Here is an 18978-nt window from a genome sequence, read left to right as displayed (position 1 = left end):
TATTCTACTTTTTTCTTATTTTTCTGCGTGATATGTAAGTCTCTTAATCAGCTAAGCCAAAGCATCACATGTTAAAGGGAAGGGATATAACATTAAATTATGCCAGCATTCTTCTTGAAGAAAAAAATTGTTGTGAAGACTCAGGTATCACATTATTTGAAGAATGCTTTATTGGTAACACATAGTTATAAAAACTGGTAATACTGTAACATCTTGGATACTGTTATTCTGATGATTTCAGTTTTGAATTTTACTCTTAAGATTTTGAAAAGAAAATGTAAAAGATGAATTAATAGAATTGTTTGTCTTCTTAAGGGATGTGAGAGAGAAGTGCTCAGAAATTGTTCTTTTCTTTTCTTCCCTCTCCCTTTGTCTCTTTTTCTCTTTGCCTCAAGTTTTTTCCTGGGTGCCAAAAAGTTGTATATGTGCTACTTCCTCTAATATCACATGCAGGCTCAAGGCCTTTCAGGTTGAGCCTACTACTGTGATAGGCCCTCAGTAAACATCTTTAGGGCATCTTCATTTTGAACACAGATATTTTCATTTTTGGTTAGAGTTTCTTTCTATCTAAAGGAATCCTTTATGAGTTGAAGAACGTTCTGAGATCTGACCCAACTTTTGTTCTCAATGATATCCTCCCCATCAATCAAGCTGTGACCCTCAGACTTATGCTGATTCGGTCTTCTTAATCTTCGTTATTTATTCATTTGGTTCTGCCAATTTCTCCTTTAAAATGACTGTTACAAGTGTTCCTTCTATTCTCCAGTCTGTTACCGCTTTGTTAGAGAATGTTGAGCTTGGAATTAGAAGATTTGTCTCAGCTCTGCTTCTAGCTGCTGGCCTAAGCTTTTTCATCTTTAAAAATGAGGAGGTTGTAACAGGGTTGTCTTACGCTTTTTGGGGAGCTAACTTTCTATTCTACTAATCTAGGTTCTCACCTTCTCACACTTACAGTAATCTAGTTGTTTTCTACATTTCTAATCTCAGTTCTTCCTGATAAGAGTAATCTTTACATGTAACTTTCATTGCCTTTAGAATAAAATCTTATATTTCTGGTCTCCATTTATTCACATCATCATTCTGTTAATGATTATTAAATCTGTCCGTTCTGACTCAAATGACTTTTGATTCCATATTTGTTCTCCTATGCCACTATTCTAATCTTTCCTTATCCAGACGTTTGATGCAACCTAAGAACTGTTTGCTCTGCCACCACAGTTATCTTTTTGAGTAAAGATCTGTTAATGTACCATTTTTGTTCTAAAAAACCTTTTTTCCACACTGTTTACACATGAAGTATACATACACTTCTTTGGAGACCTCGCATGGTCCTTTTCCTTTACTTTTCTAATCTCAGCTCTTGCCTCTGTCATCCTTCCCTCAGCTTCCAGCTACACTAAATACTAGATGTTTTCTGAATATGCCTTTTATTTTTCTTGGGCTATACCTCTGCCTGGAATTTTGTGTCCCCCCTCATCCCTTCTCTGCCTGGGAAGCTCTTCTTTTAAAGGCATTACTCATGTAGTTACCTTTCTTAAAGCTATGAAAGATTAGTTTCATTCTTTCTGTGCCTGTCATGCATACCTCTTGGGTGCAGAGGGATTTATACCAGTTACTTGTTTATATTTTCCACTCACCCAGAATCTGTTTGCACCTTGATTTTGAATTCTGTGCTATCTAGGGTCATCTAATTTTGTTTCTAATTTTGTTCATCCTTAGAGTTTGGCAAAGTGTTGGGTCATATAATATTTATTCACTAGTTGTTTGTTGGTTGATATAAAATAAATTAGTAAGTTCTTCTGTTTTCCTTAGAAATGAAAATGGATTTTCATTCTGTTTGAAAACTAAAAATTCCCCCTCAGCCTTACTTGAGCTTGAATTCCCTCATCTTTCTTTAAAAAATGCTTCTAAATTTTTGTCTGTCATAGGTCTTTGGGACCAAAAATGGCCTCAGGGCTGATCTGGACACCTTATAGTATCAATGATAGGAGCCAAAAAGTGCTGGGTCTGTTTAGTTATGATTATGACAAATGGAGTTTTAGCTAGACCTTAACTACGCTTGTGCATGCAGGCTGTTGCCTGGTGCTTCACCTTGCTCAAAGTGACGGGAGGCTGGCCACCAAGTTTGTATGATATGAAAAGTATGAGACTATCTTTTTCATTAAACCAGTTTCTAATATTTCATTCAAGACATGTTCCTAGTGAACTTGTTTCTTTAGCTTGAGCAATTCATCTCTGAATTGCATTTAAAAGCTACCACTGAGTGTGGTAGAAATTTTATTTTAAGGCAGTGATTTCTACAGTTCACACAACTGCTTTTTATTTTTCTACTCTCTGTAGAATTGCTTGCATCAAGAGTTTTTCAGAACATAGTGTCTCAGATAGGAAAAGTATCAGGATCACAGTCTCTGCTAAATTTAATTTTCTATTTTGTTGTTATATAATGTTCCTGTCGAACAATTGCTTTCTTTGTGATTGTTGAGAATGAAGTCTGCGTGGTTTTGATACACATTACTAACATATAGGAGAAATGTCATTAAAAAACTTCTAAGCCCTGGCTGGTGTGGCTCAGTGGATTGAGCATCGGCCTGTGAACCAAGTGTCGCTGGTTTGATTCCCAGTCAGGGCACATGACTAGGTTGCACGTCAGGTCCCCAGCTGGGGGCGCGAGTGAGAGGCCACCACACAGTGATGTGTCTCTCCCTCTCTTTCTTCTTTCCCCTCTCTCTAAAAATTAACAAACAAACAAATAAATAATCTAAAAATATTTTTAAAAAACTTCTATATTGCATATGTCCATGTTTATAGTACAAATTTATATATTTGGGTTTATTTAGTTAACTCCTTTGATTACACAGATGAACAGTTTTTAACATAATTCCTGTTGAGTTCAATTTTTCAGTTGTTTTAGACTTAAATAGGCATGCTGATTTCAAAACTGTAGTTAGTTTTCTTCTATCACATCAGGTTTTTCTCTACAGCTTATCTTAATGCAACCACTCCAGGCTGGATTGGCCTGGATGGAGGGAAGCACTAGTGCTCTCCTATTGACTGAGAGCAAACCTCCCTCAAGTGGGGAGGGATGGGGGACGACCTTGGAGGCCAGCGACAGGTTCATACTTGTCTAGACTATTCAGTTACACATGAGACAGTGTGGTGAGAAGTTGTGTGCCACTCTATGTAGTGAATTGTATTCCGAAGTGTAGTCCGAGTTCTTATCTGTATACAAGGAGTTAGCAGGATTTATTTTTTTATTTACATACGTACTTATTTCCTTTCCTTCAGATCATGTCTGCCTCTGCTATTTCTCATCATAAGTGCCTAAAAAACCCTGATTCATTTTGTTATATGTGTGGCAGTTTCACCATTCCCAAAGGATAAACATCAGCACATTTGTCAGGCAAGCCGATTTTGCATTTTCTAAAGTAAAACTTATTGATCAAGATAAGTCTTGGGCCCCTTGCAAGGTGTGCAAGAAGTGTGTCAAGAGTTTATGGATGTGGATGAAAGGAAGACATGATAAATTGCTGTCTGGTATACCTATGGTTTGGTGAGAGCCCAGATATCATTCAAGTGATTGTTACTTTTGTATAGTGAAAACATCAGGATATAGCAAGAAAAAACAATTAAAATAGAGTATCCTAGTCTACCATCAGCTATACACCTAGTGCCTCATTCAGCTGAAATCCTAGTGTCAGTTTTCATTGAATTACCCTCTTTTGAAAAACAGAAGTATGGTGAAGAACTAAGTGACAGCAACGATGAAGATTTTGAAATTGAAGGTAACTCAGTTCGTAAGGGATTTGATCAGCATGAGTTGAATGATTTGGCACGAGAGTTGGGACTATCCAAAAATGCTCCAGAACTTCTAGCATCAAGACTGCACGAGAAAAACTTGCTTGAAAAAGGAGCGAAGGTATCCTACTTTCGATCAAGAGAAAGTGCATTTCTGCAGTACTTGCGAAGTGACGGTGGCTTTGTGTATTGCCATAACATACATGGTTTAATGGAGGAATTGGGAATTCCAATCTAGAATGCAACTGAATGGTGACTGTTCATCGAGAGCTCAAAGCGGAGCTTGAAGTGTGTCCTCCTCCACAATGGCAATTGATTTGGTGCAGTCCCAATTGGCCATTCAGTTTGTTTTCATGAAGCATGTGAAGACATAAAGAGAGTCGTTGCTCTGTTGCAATATCACAAGCACAGTTGGATCATCTGCATTGACCTTAAAATGGTCTGCTTCCTTCTTGGTCAGCAATGCGGATACCCCAAGTATCCCTGATTTCTGTGTATGTGGGACAGCAGAGCTCATGAGAAGCATTTGGTGGAGTTGAATTGGCCTCCAAGATCTGACCTCAAACCTGGTGATCCAAACATTCTACATGAGCCAGTTGTTGACAAAAAGAACATTATATTCCCACCTCTGCACATAAAACTGGGTCTCAGTTTTATGTATGTTTGGTAGCAGAACTTTACTACTTGTACACAGTTTGACTTATAGTAACAATATATAGCCTTTATAGGAATAAAATAACTCTAAATAAACAGTATATTCAGATAATTTTTTTCTTTATTTTTCTTCATATGTACATTTTGTATGATTTTGGGGACAAAGGGAGGGCATCCTGAACCTTACAAAGCTGATGTGATTGAGGAAAACTGGGGTCATTTTTGGATTCAAATGCCAAAAGTCAAAAATAACTGTCAGATCACCAGTGTTATTTTCAATATGTAGGTACTCTTAACCACAGTATCTAATATGCACTAAAATTTTGGGAGCAGTTTTATTAAAGGCTTTGAAATGGCTTTGTCTGTCTTTATTATAGTAAACAATAAACTACTTTTATTTAGGAATAAAAGTAATCTAGATACAAAATAGTTTTAAGAAAGAACTAAACTGCCTCTAAAAGCCAGACTGTCATAGCAGTGTAGGCAAGGTTCACCTGCTTTTCAGCCTTGTCATGTAAAAGAACAAATTATACCTATGATATTTAATATTTTATGGGCCTGAGACATATAAGTTGTGGGATATGAATTGTCACTGCCATTTGGAGGAGCTTCTGGAGTGGGTCACTCAAATGGGTCGAAAGTATAAGCTTCCCTGCACCACGTGCTAGTCATTGGAATATTTGCGGACCTTGTGCCACCTGACCAAAGACTGGCATTGACATAGTACTGTGGTGAAAGAGTTTCATATGCCCCCTGGGATTCTGTCGGTGAACCTCTCACTTGCCATCTGACAATTAATATACAGGAGAAATGGCAATGCTATATGTACTTTGATTCTCAGTGTAAAAGTTGCAAATGATTCTTAAGTTGGCAGATCTTGGAGTATTTTTTTAATTTAACAGATGGAAATTGTATTTAAATGTATTAAGTGAAATAGTTACTGGGTTTGTTTCTAGATCCTATCCATATAATTCAAAATAAGTAGCCTATGCTTCAGTCTCTTCTGCTGAAGCTTTCATATTCCTTTGGCAGCCTAGATGTGAAATTCAAAAGTCATTAATGTGTTGTATTAATTTTGTACTTTTTGATTTATTGCAAAAAAATCTTATCGTTTCCATAGCAATGATAACCTATCCAGATTGTGTAATACTCTTTACAGTATTAAAAATAAAACTATGCAATTACATGAGCTTCTGGAGCACTTCATTTAGGGGAACTGGGGATTGAAATATTTCTGTTTTAAAAAATTATGATTTCATATTAAAATTTTGTCAGAAAGCTTATATAATTTTATTTTAATAAATTGTTAAATTACAAAATTCTGTAATATGTGCCTGATACTTAATTTAATTATTAAATTATAAAATTTACATTGTAAGCCCTGTGTTAAGTTCTCAGGCACAAGTGCTCTTACACCACATATATATTTAAGGTGGGGAGGACAGTTGGCTTTAATTGCATTCAATCACCTGCTGCTTGTTTTTCTTAGTGGCTTCTCATTAGTCTGAAGAAGTCCAGTTTTATGTTTGGAGGAGACAGAACAGAGAAAAAGGAAAAAAATAATCACTTAAGCTTTCCATGTTTTTGACCTTGCTCTTGAAAAACATGCCTAAGATATCACTTTGAAAATACTAAAGATTTGGCGCACATTCTCCTGGCTGAGGGTGTGCCCGGCTCTACAGACTCGTGAGTATGGGCCTCACTTTACTGCTCAAAAAAAAAAAAAAAAGAAAGAAAGAAAGAAAATACTAAAGATTTTTTAGTAGGTGACAACTATCAGAGTGTCAAATTATTTTCGCTTTTTTCCTTTAATTCAAATTTAATAGACAACATAATATTAGTACTAAAGCTAGTTAACACAACTTCCTACATCTTAACAAAACTGTCTTTGATCTGTTATATTACTGCAACATACATGTAAATGTATGTATGTTTTTATATTGTATATTTTGTGTATTTTCTCAGTAGTATATGGTAAAATTTTTCTGTTTCTAATGAACTTCATGATTATCATTTTATTAATTGATAACAGTCCATCCTGTTGATATATCTGGTGTATTTTTCTTTTTAAATGCTGCTTAATTATCTTGAATGCCATGTACTAGAAGAAAAATGCATATAATTTTCAAGCTGATTGTGGGGAAAAGTAACCATAACTCAGTTATTTGTCCAGATCATAGATGTTTGGAAAAATTTTCAAAAAGCATTTAAAATGATGTTGTAAAATGCATATTATGAGTAACCTCTTAAACTGATTTATTTGCTCATAAACACAGAATGGGAAAAATGAGAAACGGGTAAGGAGGACAGATGTGGCAACACTTAAGTACTATCATTTGACAAAACCATCACGACGTGGTGATACCTTGCTGAGGCTCTAACATAATCAAAAGAGAAAATTTGGAGGGGCTGGATTGTACTCCGCTTAGCTGAACAGCCCCCACTATATGAGCCACATTTCTGACATTCAGCTGGGCCTTGGTGTGGCTGCTTCTGGTGTCACCACCCTGAGGTTACTCTGCGGCCCTACCCACTCATCTCATACTGTTAATATTGTTATGGACTGTATCACCATTATTGAACTACTGTCTTCACTTCGCTAAGTATCCTGGTAACTCCTGTGGTTTCCCAGAAATCCTAATCCTACCTCCAATATTTGGAAAATTAACTAACTACTGAGTTTTTCTTAGAATTCTTGGGAATGAGATGTTGGTGGCTGGAGTTTCTAAGTCTTTCCAAGGCTTTTGGTTGAGTTCGTGGGCTTTTGAATGTCCCCTATCCTAGGTGAGAACTAGGGTGTACATTCTTCTATAGCTCCTCCCTCCTACTAAATAGTTCTAATACTATGAAATTACTTTAAATGAATATAGGAGTTTACATCTGGCATTTATTTTTGTAGTTAATGTTTATAACAATGCTTTCATAGACTCCAGATAATTAAGATAGGAGAATTATCTCGCAGTATGCATGAGTTTACATTTAAGCTTGTTTAGTTTTTGAAATTAGTGCCTTGTTTTGTCTCAATTTTGAATTTTATGTTTTAGCTCTGTCTGGTATTTTTATTGTGACATGAATTTTTCTTGGTATTTCACATTTCTGTAGTTGAAATATCAGAAATTATAAGCCATGCATGCATTCAAGAGTGTTTACGTATCACTGAGAAACTAGTGCATTTTCATCATTTTTGTAATTATAATTTTGAATCTGAAAATAATGTGTAGAAAAAATAATATTTTTTGTTTATATGCAGAAAAGATGAAAAGGAATATGCATTGAAGCAAATTGAAGGCACAGGAATATCTATGTCGGCTTGTAGAGAGATTGCAGTAAGTGGATATAAATATTTATTTTGTTATTGATATTGGATGACGATTGATGTTAATATAAAAGTTTTATTGTGTACAGTACATGGTTATTTCAAAGCTGTTAAATGATATTTTATATAAGTGAGAAAAGCTGCATAAACTTATCGATTACTTGAAAATCATCTTTGAACATTCTCTTAATGGTATTTAGGGCTTAAAATCTTAAGAATACTGAGCTAAATGATAATTAATTTAAATTGCAATACAATGTAATTAATAATTTAATTGTCTTTTTTTGTAAGTTTAGAACTGATATATGTCTTTATAGAAAAGGATTAGATATTGTGCATATTACCTATTTTTTCTGAAATACATGTTTTAGTGCTAGATTTTACTAGTTGCTAGAAAAATAAGACCATCATAGTATTAAGATAGAGAGAAAGATCATTTTTATGTTGCACTGAGTGCAGGTTTTTACTTAAATATGTATCCAACTTTATAAAGGTATAGATTTGTGGAAATAGATGTCTTAAATTTTCAAGTTTTTTATCCTTTCTGTAAAATGGAAAAAATCAAAGTATAGTGTTAAGATATTTGTGAAAAGCACTAAAGGTAGAAAAAGTTTCATTTTTCTCAATAGAATTTTAACTTATCTTCTGTAATAATTATTTTCTTTAAAAGCTTGGTATGATTTTAGGAGACTAGAACTAAATAAATGAGGTATGAAATTGCTCTTGAACAAACTTGTGTGATCTTGTGTTCTTAGAAACAAACAAAAGTTTACTTTCATCATTGAAGACTCAGCATAGATTTTTTCCTCTTTATAAATTTGTTTTTTTTCTTACATTGATAGTGATCATTATTATTATACTTTTCTCGCGTATATAATATATTTAGCCTTGGCAAAATCAGTATATTCTTGCTTACTGCTATATTGAAAAATAAATAAAGTTTTCTCAATAGTACTAGAAATTTTTAAACTTTGTGCTTAGACAAATTATTATTTGAAGAAAAATTAAGCTTTTTACAATATTTGTTTTTATTATTTAAATTTTTGGATTCATTCTGATTCTCCTTCCCATAACCATGTATGATTTAATGAATAAATGGTAGAAATAATATCTATATGAATAATTATTCAAATAAGTTGATTTTTTATGAGATATTTGAGTATCTGTTATAATCCAGACATTGTGCTAACTACTGAGGATATAAGAGTGAGCAAAATTTTTCCTTTTCCTCAAGAAATTTATAGTTTTGGAGGAGACAGGTGAGCAAGCACCAATTGCAACACTGTAATTAGTGCCATGACAGTTTAAGCAGAGTACTTGGGAGCCTGGAAGGGGTACTTTGGGTGTTTTGTGGTAGTATAAGTCTGAAAGACAATAGGAGCTGGCTTTGTGAAGGAGAAAGAAGTTGAAAGGGCATTTGGCCTGAGGAAACAACATGTAGGAAGTCCGAGAGGTTTTTTCCTTTTCTTTTCTTTTTTTTTTTTTCTTCATCTTTACTCAATGACATGTTTTCATTGATTTTTAGAGAGGAAGGGAGAAAGAGAGTGAGAGAGAAACATTGATGGGTTGCCTCCAGTATGCACCCCAACCAGGAATTGAACCCGCAGCCTAGGTATGTCCCCTGCATGATGCTCCAACCAAACGAGCCATGCAGCCAGGAAAGACCCAGAAGTTTTATGGGCAACTATGAGGGATTGTACTGTTTTAACTCCCTTCAAGCTTACCAAGTTAATTAGTTATTGCAACAGTAACATGTAAATTTCTATTGCGTTAAGCAACTGAAATTTTGGGTTTTATTTATTTCAGTAACTAGGGTCACTCACTAATGTATGAATAATAGAGGTACTGTCCAGAGTTGAGACAAAAAATTGATGTTAAGAATAATTTTAAGGGGTTGCGGGACTGGGTGAGAGAACCTTATAGATGCAGAAAACAGTATTGTGATTACCAGAAGGAAAGTGGGATAGAGAGAGGTAGAAGAGAGTAATAGGGAGGATAAATGGTGATGAAAGGAGACTTGACTTGGGGTGGTGAACACACAACAATACACAGATGAGCTATTATAGAATTGTACACCTGAAACCTATGTAATTTTATTAACCAATGTCACCGAAATAAATTCAATAAAAAAGTAAGAAAAAAAATACAGTAGTCCCTCTCTATATCACGGTTCACTTATCACGGCCTCACTGTACCGTGGGATTTAAAAATATATTATATTTAATTATTTATCACAGATTTTTTGCTATATCGCGGGATTTTGCAGTACTGTATACGTATGTTGTTAAAGTTACGTAGGTTTAAGAATGTAGAAGATGTTTAAGAACATCAGTAGTGTTTATGAAAGTGTGGAAAAGGTTAATAAGGGAGTGGGAAAGGTTAATAAGGGACTGGAAACGGTTTATAAGGGTGTGGGAAGGGTTTATAAAGCCTTAAAATATATATAAATACTAAAATAAATGTAAGGTTCCTACTTCACGGATTTTCACCAATAGCAGGGGAGTCTAGAATATAATACCTGCGATAAGTGAGAGAATACTGTAATTTTAAAAGTAAACAACAAGTGAACCAAAAATAATGATCTACATAAAGAAGATGGAGAAGGAAGATGGAGATGGAGAGCAGGGCAGGTAAATGAGCTATAATTTCATCTAATAACAGAAAAACAATAATGTTTAAAGTTGGGTGAAGGAGAAGGGAGTTGGTAAATCAAGAATAGTGATAGAACACTTAGAGATAGGAAAGAATCAAACCAAAGAACCAAAGGCAGAAAAAATTAAAAAGTTGTTTTATATAGGGAAGGGATCAGAGGATTGATTATAATCCCTGCTATGTTATTTTGTTTTTTAACAATATAAATATATTATTCTCATAAAAAGTTAAACTAGGTTAAAAAGTCCTGTACATCTACTAGGCTTTCTAAAGTTAAGATTGATCATATCATTGCTGGCGAGATATGGAGGGTTTAGTGAAGATATGGAAGCATAAAATGGTACAGCCATTTGGTAAAAAATTTGACAGCTTCTGGTGAATTTATATATATACCTATAGTATGACACTGCAATTCAATTTTGAGTTATATATATCCATGAAAAATTAATGCATATGACCTCAGAAAACTTGTTAAGAATATTCATATATAATAGCCCTAAACAGGAAACAATCCAAAAGGAGAATGGATAAGCAGTTACGGTATATCTGTAGGAAAGGTTACTATTGAACTGCTAAAAAGAAAGCTTATGCACATAGTAACATAGATGTATTTCAGAAGTGTTGAGTAAAAGAAGCCAGTCTTGAAAGAATACATATGGGTATGATCTCTTTTATATGAAATTCAAGAATAGCATAAATATGTATTGTGACAGAGATCAGAACAGTGGATATCTGGAGTTGGGGAAAGGACTGAGTGGAAAGGGGCACAGGAGCTTTATTGTGTGATGGAAATGTTCTATGTCTTGATCTGGTTGATGGTTACTTAGGTGTATATGTTTGTCAAGATTCAAGTTGATCACTTAAGATTTGTGCATTTTACCTCAATAACACATGAGAAGTATAAAAAATACAAAATAAAGACTAAAAATCTTGGAGCATTAAAGAGATGAAAGAAGACTAACGTGCTTGAGTTGAAAGGGAGAGTTGTGGGTAGAAATACTAAAGTTTTAGGCTGGGGCCATACTGAATGACTGTAAATTACTAAAGATTATCTGAACATCAGGAAGCCATTGGAGGTTTTTAAGAGAGAGAATTTAAGTTTGAATTTTAAAACCATTTTTGCCTTCTGAGTGGATTGGAGAGGGGCAAAAATGAATGCTGAAGTCAAAATGAAAGATGGTAGTGGTTTGTATTAGAGTGTAACAGAGGGATTGGAGGAAGCAGACGTTTAGTAATGGGGAAAGAGAGAAGACATGGTAGACCACAATGTGGATGGTGGCACAATTTACTGAGCAAAAGGGCAGAGATGAGCAAGAGTGGGAGGCTGGATGTAGATAGTGACCTAAATTTTACAGATTTGATTGCTTTGTTTTGGGAAAGATATAGAAGATAATGTATTAGTATTATAATTAGAAATATAATAATACTGTAAATTTATAAGGAATTATTACAGTCTAGATTATTATATATTCCTTTCGGCTCAGGCTATTCATTATTCCTTATCTTTTCTCTTTATAAAGAGATAGATGATTTACCATTCATAGCATATACAAAATACAACTACTAAATGTTGAGTAGTTTTTACAGATAGGAAAGAGAAAATCAGGTGGTTTTATTAAAGAGAATGGTTTTCAGTGTAACTGTCTATACTTAATTTTAATAGCCAACCATTAGTATTAAAACCAGCCAACCATATATTTAGTATTGAAATAACCAGTTAGACATCTTCATGTGAGAGGCTGCAAAGGGCCCAATACTATTAATATTCTTCTTTTCTAAAAATGGACATATAATTCACATACCATAAAATTCATCCTTTTGAAATGTACAATTCATTGATTTTAAGTATATTCACACGGTTGTACAATCATCACTACTCTAATTCCATCACTACTCATCACTCCAGAAACACTGTACCTAGTAGTAATTTTCCTTTCCTCCAATCCCGCAGTCCCTGGCAACCATTAATCTACTTTTTGTTTATGGATTTGCCTGTATTCTTTGTATATTAACCTGTCTCCAACATCATCACAGCCAGTCATACTATAATCCAGAGATTCTCCAACTTCATGGGCTTACAGGTGACCTGGGGCTGTTGTTAAAATACAGATTTTATTTAGTAGATATGGGGATGGTGCCCAAATTTATAACAAGGTCTCAGGTAGTACTGATGCCACTGGTCTAAAGATGTCACTTTGAGTAGTAAGGCTCAAAGATGTCTTAGAATCAGAAGAAATTTAACTGTAAATGAAAATGAATTGTTAAATAGCAGTTGGCACTAATCTAGGGGAAATTATTCCAATCTATTTGGTTTACTTAGTAGTGTTTCTTTGTTAATTACCTTTGAAAGTGATTTCTCCCCTACATCTAGACTATCTGTATGTGTGAGAGCTTATTATGTGCTTATTTGTACCCTTAATTAGGTTAATGAAATCAAATAGTTAAGAAAGCTGAGTTAGAACTTGTTCTGTAAGTATGACTTCGTTGTTCAGACATCTTCTGATAACTCTGCATTTTACTTATTTATTTATTTTAAAAAGATTTTTTAAAATTTCTTTTTAGAGAGAGGGGAAGGGAGGAAGAAAGAGAGGGAGAGAAACATCAGTGTTTGGTTGCCTCTCGCACACCCGCAACCCAGGCATGTGCCCTGACTGGGAATTGAACTGAGACCCTTTGGTTCGCAGGCTGGCGCTCAGTCCACTGAGTCACACCAGCAAGGGCTCTAACTACTTTTTAAAGAAGCTTTTCTACAAACTTCATATTAATAGATTATTGGCAAACTCGAATCAGCTCTCTATCCATCCATTTTTGGATAGACGTTGGCTTTGGTTGATTAGACTTTCCAGAAGTAAAACAGCCACAATTGTTAAGTCTTCTGGTAAGTCAGGCAGGTTAAGCTGAACACAGAAAAACACTTTGAGAATTCATGAAGATTCTTTCCTAACCCACAATTAATTTGAGTGTAATAAATTCCATCAAGGGGCCTTGGATTTAGCTGTTGACTCATAACAAAGTCGGAAATAGGGATATAGTTACCTGTATAGCAAGGCTGCTGTTATATTAGAACAGAGCCTTCCTTACATCAGTGTAGGCCTGTTTCCCTAGCTACTTAGTCCCAGGACAACTACCTTGCGCTCTCTAGGACCCTGCTATGTAACTCAAAGGATTGATATTTCCAAATGAAGAGAAACTTGAATTAAATATTTTTTTTACAATTATTCTTTATCTTAGTGCAAAAGTAATTTAATATCTGTTTAGTATGAGTAGACATTTCAGATAATCAACAAGTATTTATTTAGTTTATAGGCAGTGGATTGAGGGAGGCAAACTCAACTAATGATAAAAAGGACAAGTTTTTGTGTCTGACAGATTTAGGTTCCTGTTCCAGCTCTTACAGTTAATGGCTTTGTGCTTTGGATAACTTACTAATCACTCTTTGTCTGCAAAAACAAGGATAATAATACTATTATTTACCTGATATGAGATTTAGAAGATCAAATTAGCTAATGTATGGAAAATTTTAACATACTGTCTGGTATATAGGGGTTCATTAAATATTAGATGCTACTACTATTATTTGTTTAGTAAGTATATTGACTATTCTGTGTACTAGGCACTGTAAGTCTGTTGGGGAAAATAGTAAGCAAATATTCACAAAAATATTTGCACAATATGATAAGCACTAAGAAAAGCATGTGGCAGAATAACAAGAGAATGTATGAGGAGGATTTCACCAAGGAAGTAAAGCTGTGCAGGAATTTGAAGGAGAGGTCTTTGTTTTTGACATGTTGAGTTTGCGATGCCTTTGAGAAATTTAAGAAGAGGGAGAGGGTAGAGATAGTACTGGTCTGGGTGATGATGATTGTACAGCAGCAACATATGATATGGTCCTTTCCCTCACAGAGCTGATATACTGGTCAGGGAGATAAAGACAGTTTTTGAATATAATCACTACTACAAGATTATGAATGAGTACATTCTGAAAGAATTGTACAGTACATAGAGTGAGGCCACTTTGGACATAGTGCTGTCAAAGTTTTGTAGATAAGAAAATAGTTAAGATGGGTTTTAAAGGATGAGTAGTGTGGGGGAAACACTACAGTGAGGGGGAAAAGTGGTTAGAGGAAAGGAGGTGGTGGCAAGGGTCTAGGATCACTTACTAATTGTAGAACAATTTAGTATTTATTACAGCTCAACCAAGAATCTTTTGTACCTTAGTTGTCTTTTATAGTATGTTTTGATATCCCTTAGGAGAAACTGTAAATAACAATTCTATTTAATATAGTTCTCTGCCTTTCCTACTTATTATAAAGCTCTCAGTATTACAGTGCTATCCTATAATACAAGTATTAATATTGTTCAGATGTCCCTACTTAATAACGGTTTTTCTTTCTAGCTTGATGTTTGGGGGGTGGGGGGGTGGGATGGCATCTGATTTAATTTATATGAGAGTACCTTCTAGACTTTCTTGAATTATGCAAATACAAAGTATAATTGGTATTAACACCTGCATATATTCCATGTTACTCTTCAGAACCTAGAAGTAAATATTATTTGCTCTATAAAAGGACCACAATCAGTGGGCTTTTTTTTGCTCCTAAGTCTTTGTCTGACTCAGTGGTCTGAAGAGCTTAGTCCTCATTGGTTAGTACTCTTTCTTTCTCACTTAATTATGGTTTGTTTGCGATAAACAAAAGTATTCAGTTTTTTAAACACAGATAAAAATGAACTTAAGCTACTACTCTGAAATATTTTTTCTTTTTTTTCCGACTTAAAAAATATATATTTATTTTATTTTTAAAGAGGGGAAGAGAGGGAGAGAGGGAGACGAACATCAATGTGCGGCGGCTGCCTCCCACACACCCCCAACTGGAGACCTGGCCGGCAACCCAGGCATGTGCCCTCACTGGGAATCGAATCCGTATCCCCTTGGCTCGCAGGCCAGTGCTCAATCCACGTGAGCCACGCCAGCCAGGGCTTGATTTTTTTAATTGTTGTTTTATTACAGTTGTCCCATTTTTCCCCTGTTGCTCTCCCCTGCACCCCACCACAGTCAATCCCTGCCCTGTTGTCCGTGTCCATGGGTCATTTATACTAGTTCCTTGACTAGCCCCTTCCCCTTTTTCCCCCCTCCTTCCCCTCTCCTCTAAAATAGTTTTCTAAATTACCCAGTTAAGATAAAAGATTTAAGAAAAATAAAACTAGTTAGGTCTCTATAACATTTCAGGCCTTACCTGTTATCGGTTATTACTTAATCAATTCTCCTTACCTCATTTTCTCCAGGCCTGAGTTAAGAGAACGCAAACTTTGATTTCAAGGGCTTTCCAGGATTATGAATAGGGGTGGTCCTTTAGTAGGTTTATTTCACACCAAAGTCCTTTCTTTTTTGTGGGAGAAGGACCTGATTACAAAACAGCTGGTGTTACTAATATAATGCTCAATTATCTCCTAAAGTATCTCCTGATAATTTTCCTCCCATCTTTTGTAGACACCAGAGAAAGGCTATATATAAGTTTATCTCACTTAATTTTGCAAATCTTTTGTACAATAGCTAGGGAGACTAACTTTGTTTAGGCCAAAAAACATATAATTTTAGAAATGGGATTAACTTTTCCTCCTCAGATAGGTTTTCCAGTATTGTTGCTTAATACCTGTTCCAAACTTAGTGGCATAAAACACCTTTTTTACTATGCCTGGATTCTGTAACTTGGGAACTCCAAAAGGGTACAAATGAAGATGGTTTTCTCAGTTTTATGATGACTGGGGTTTCAGTCAGGAGGACTTGAAGGTTGGGATCAATTGCTGGGGGCTGGAATAATTGGAATAATCATTTGATAATTTGAAGGCTTGTTCACCACCATGTTTGGTGCCTGGGCTGGGAGAATTCAAAGAGACCAGGACTGTTGATCGGAGTGCTTTCATATGGCCTTGCTTCTGCACAGCGTGGTCCTCAGCACAGTCAGACCAAGCTTAAATGTTAAAGTGAACAAGGAGAAAGTTTCATAGTTTTGTATTGTTCTTTTGGACAAAGCTATGCATTGTCACTTCTGCATTCTGTTGGTTACAAGTGAGTCATATACACCCAGACAAATTTCACCTCCTGTTGCTGGGAGAGTGGCATGTTCCAGAAGAGCATGTGTACAAAAGATATTGTTGGGACCATCTGCCATCTTTGAAAAATAATTTCTGTCACAATAGTCAAGTCCAATACTTGACAATATTTTTCATTTCAAATCCATATTTTATAATGATTTAAAGATAAAAGGTCAGGAACTCTTTACCTATATCCATGAATGGAGTTTAGGATTTTGGAGTCTGTGAACTGAAGGTTAAAAACATTTTTTAAAAAGGTTTTTAAAAATGTTTTTTTTCTATTACTTTGAAAATTGCCTTTGAAAACATGTTTCCCCTGAAAGTCAAAATTGTTCAGTTTTTTTCTTCTTCTTTTACTTTAAACAAGTATAGGGTGTCATGGATCATTAGTATATCTGGTTGAATTATGTACAGCTTTCATTGTTGCTACATGTGGATATATATTAAACAGTTTCAAATTGATAAGACACAAGGGAAATTTACCACGCCATCTGTATTTATGCAATTTAGTTGAAATGGAAAAATATTTTTAAACTTGATCTTAGCCCAAAGGCGGAGAAGAGATGGAAAAATATTTTTAAAATAAAATTAAAAATATAAAAGAAAGTAGGAGAAATCATGTGTGCCCTTTGATCTTACTCTGAAAGCTTGAGTGTACAGGGGTAGAAAGTCATGTTTTTTCTTATCTGGCAAGATTCTTGCTAATGGAATCCAGAAGCCGACAAAGCTGAAGAAGCCTCTGCGTCTGCTGGCCAGAGAACATATTGGACGTGTGAATTGTTTTGACAAGAAGGTGGCTTAATTTGAAAAGACTGGAACCTTCTCCCTATTTGGATTTGCCCTAGCACAAAAGCCTTATATTACAAAATCTTGTAAGCAAAAGTAATATGATTGGAGAGGTTTAGATGAAGCTCTCTGAACTCTGGACATTTTGTGACTGAGGGTAGAACAATGAAGGCCTTTTTCAGATGACATTATCTTTCCAGAATTATTGACAGTTTTTCCTTGTAGTCCCAAATCAAGGTTTTAAAGGAATTAGAAGTTATATTATTTTATTTCTACATGTAACTGAATGAAATTCTGATGTTTCTTAGTGAAACTAGTTTTTCTCTTGTCCTTTAATGCATGCTGATGCCATCAAGGGTTCTTGTTTTGTGAACCTATTTTGGATATTGAAAAGACCATTGAGAGATAAAAAGTGGAAAGTGACTTGCCATTAAAACTGATGGAGTACCTGGTAACACATTTGTTTTTGCTGTTTTGGTGAAGGAAGAAGTTCCATAGGTCGCTATGAATCATTGCTTTTACATTAGCATCAAAGATTGTGCCAGAGACCATGAAAAAAGTCTTGTCTAATGTCTTAAAAGTCACTCTTTATCCCTTGAATCACTGCCTTGTCTAGAGCTTCTCTTGAGAAATGGGAGTAGAATATTGCAGAGAAGTTCATTGATTTTCCAAAGAACAAGTCTGAACACACTGGGGAATTCTAATTTCATTTGCTGCTATATAATCTGGTGAATCAGGGTTTTAAGAACACTTGTCTGTTGGATTGTTAAAGCCACTGGCATGTTATAAAAAAAACATTCTACTTACTATTCTAGCTCTTTATTCAAGAAAAATAGTAGCACCCTTCTAATTAAAGTTGATTTTTGTGAAATTAATTTTAATTTTCTTTTAAGTTTAATATCCTTTCTTATTCAAGGTTTTTTGTTGTTTTTTTTTTTTCAGTTGGGAGCATTTAATATATTTACATTAATGTGCCTATTCGTATGTTTAGAGGTATTTCTGTTATTTTATTTTCAAATTTTCTCTCATACTTTGATAGCCCCAATTTTTCCTGACTTATGTAGTATTGATTACATTTTCATTATTTCCTTTTCATAAACTTCTGGTTTAGAAATAACTTATATTCTTTCTAAATTAGTAATTATTCTTGCATTTTTACATACATATTTGACTTAAATTCTCAAGTTTATCTAGCTTCCTCCATACAAAAGTCCTGGACTTTAGAACTCTTAACTTATCTCTCTCCCTCCTGTTATTTCTCTTGCTTTAGTTCTGCCTCATTTTCACTTAACCTCTCCCCTCAGTCCCTAGCCCCCAACTTCGTATATATTTAATTTCTTTAATCAGGGCATATTTAGATTTACTTACATGATTCTTTTTTGTACACACTCCTTATTGAGGTATATTTTTACTGTTTCTTTTAGCAGCACTAAACACAGTTTTTTCAATCTTTGACCAAAAAATGTCTTGTTTGGCCCTCACTTTTGAAATATAATTTAGCTGGATATAGAATTAGAAGTTAGTTTTTTCAGGACTTTGAAGATTCCTCTGGCCTTGGTTATTGCTGATGTGATATCTGCTGTCAGTGGCGTCTTGCCTTTCTAGGTTGTCTGTTTTCTCCTTTTGATGTTAAGGTTTTCTCTTTGCCTTTGGCATGTCCTGCATGCTGTACAACACAAGGC

At 34.8% G+C, this 18978-nt stretch overlaps 1 protein-coding gene across 3 annotated transcripts in view; it reads left to right on the top strand.

The window, feature by feature from the left end:
• The window catches only part of CDK19 (cyclin dependent kinase 19), a 132062-nt gene that overhangs the window by 45542 nt on the left and 67542 nt on the right, over nt 1–18978 (top strand). For all 3 annotated transcript variants that reach the window (XM_090279756.1, XM_090279758.1, XM_090279757.1), the window contains one exon: nt 7700–7775. In XM_090279756.1, coding sequence (XP_090135882.1) covers nt 7700–7775 — 76 coding nt within the window. The remainder of the gene's footprint in view (nt 1–7699; nt 7776–18978) is intronic.

Source organism: Furipterus horrens, unplaced genomic scaffold (genome assembly GCF_987537825.1).
Source record: "Furipterus horrens unplaced genomic scaffold, mFurHor1.1.pri manual_scaffold_6, whole genome shotgun sequence".
NCBI lineage: Eukaryota > Metazoa > Chordata > Mammalia > Chiroptera > Furipteridae > Furipterus > Furipterus horrens.
This window is presented reverse-complemented; position numbering and strand designations above follow the sequence as displayed.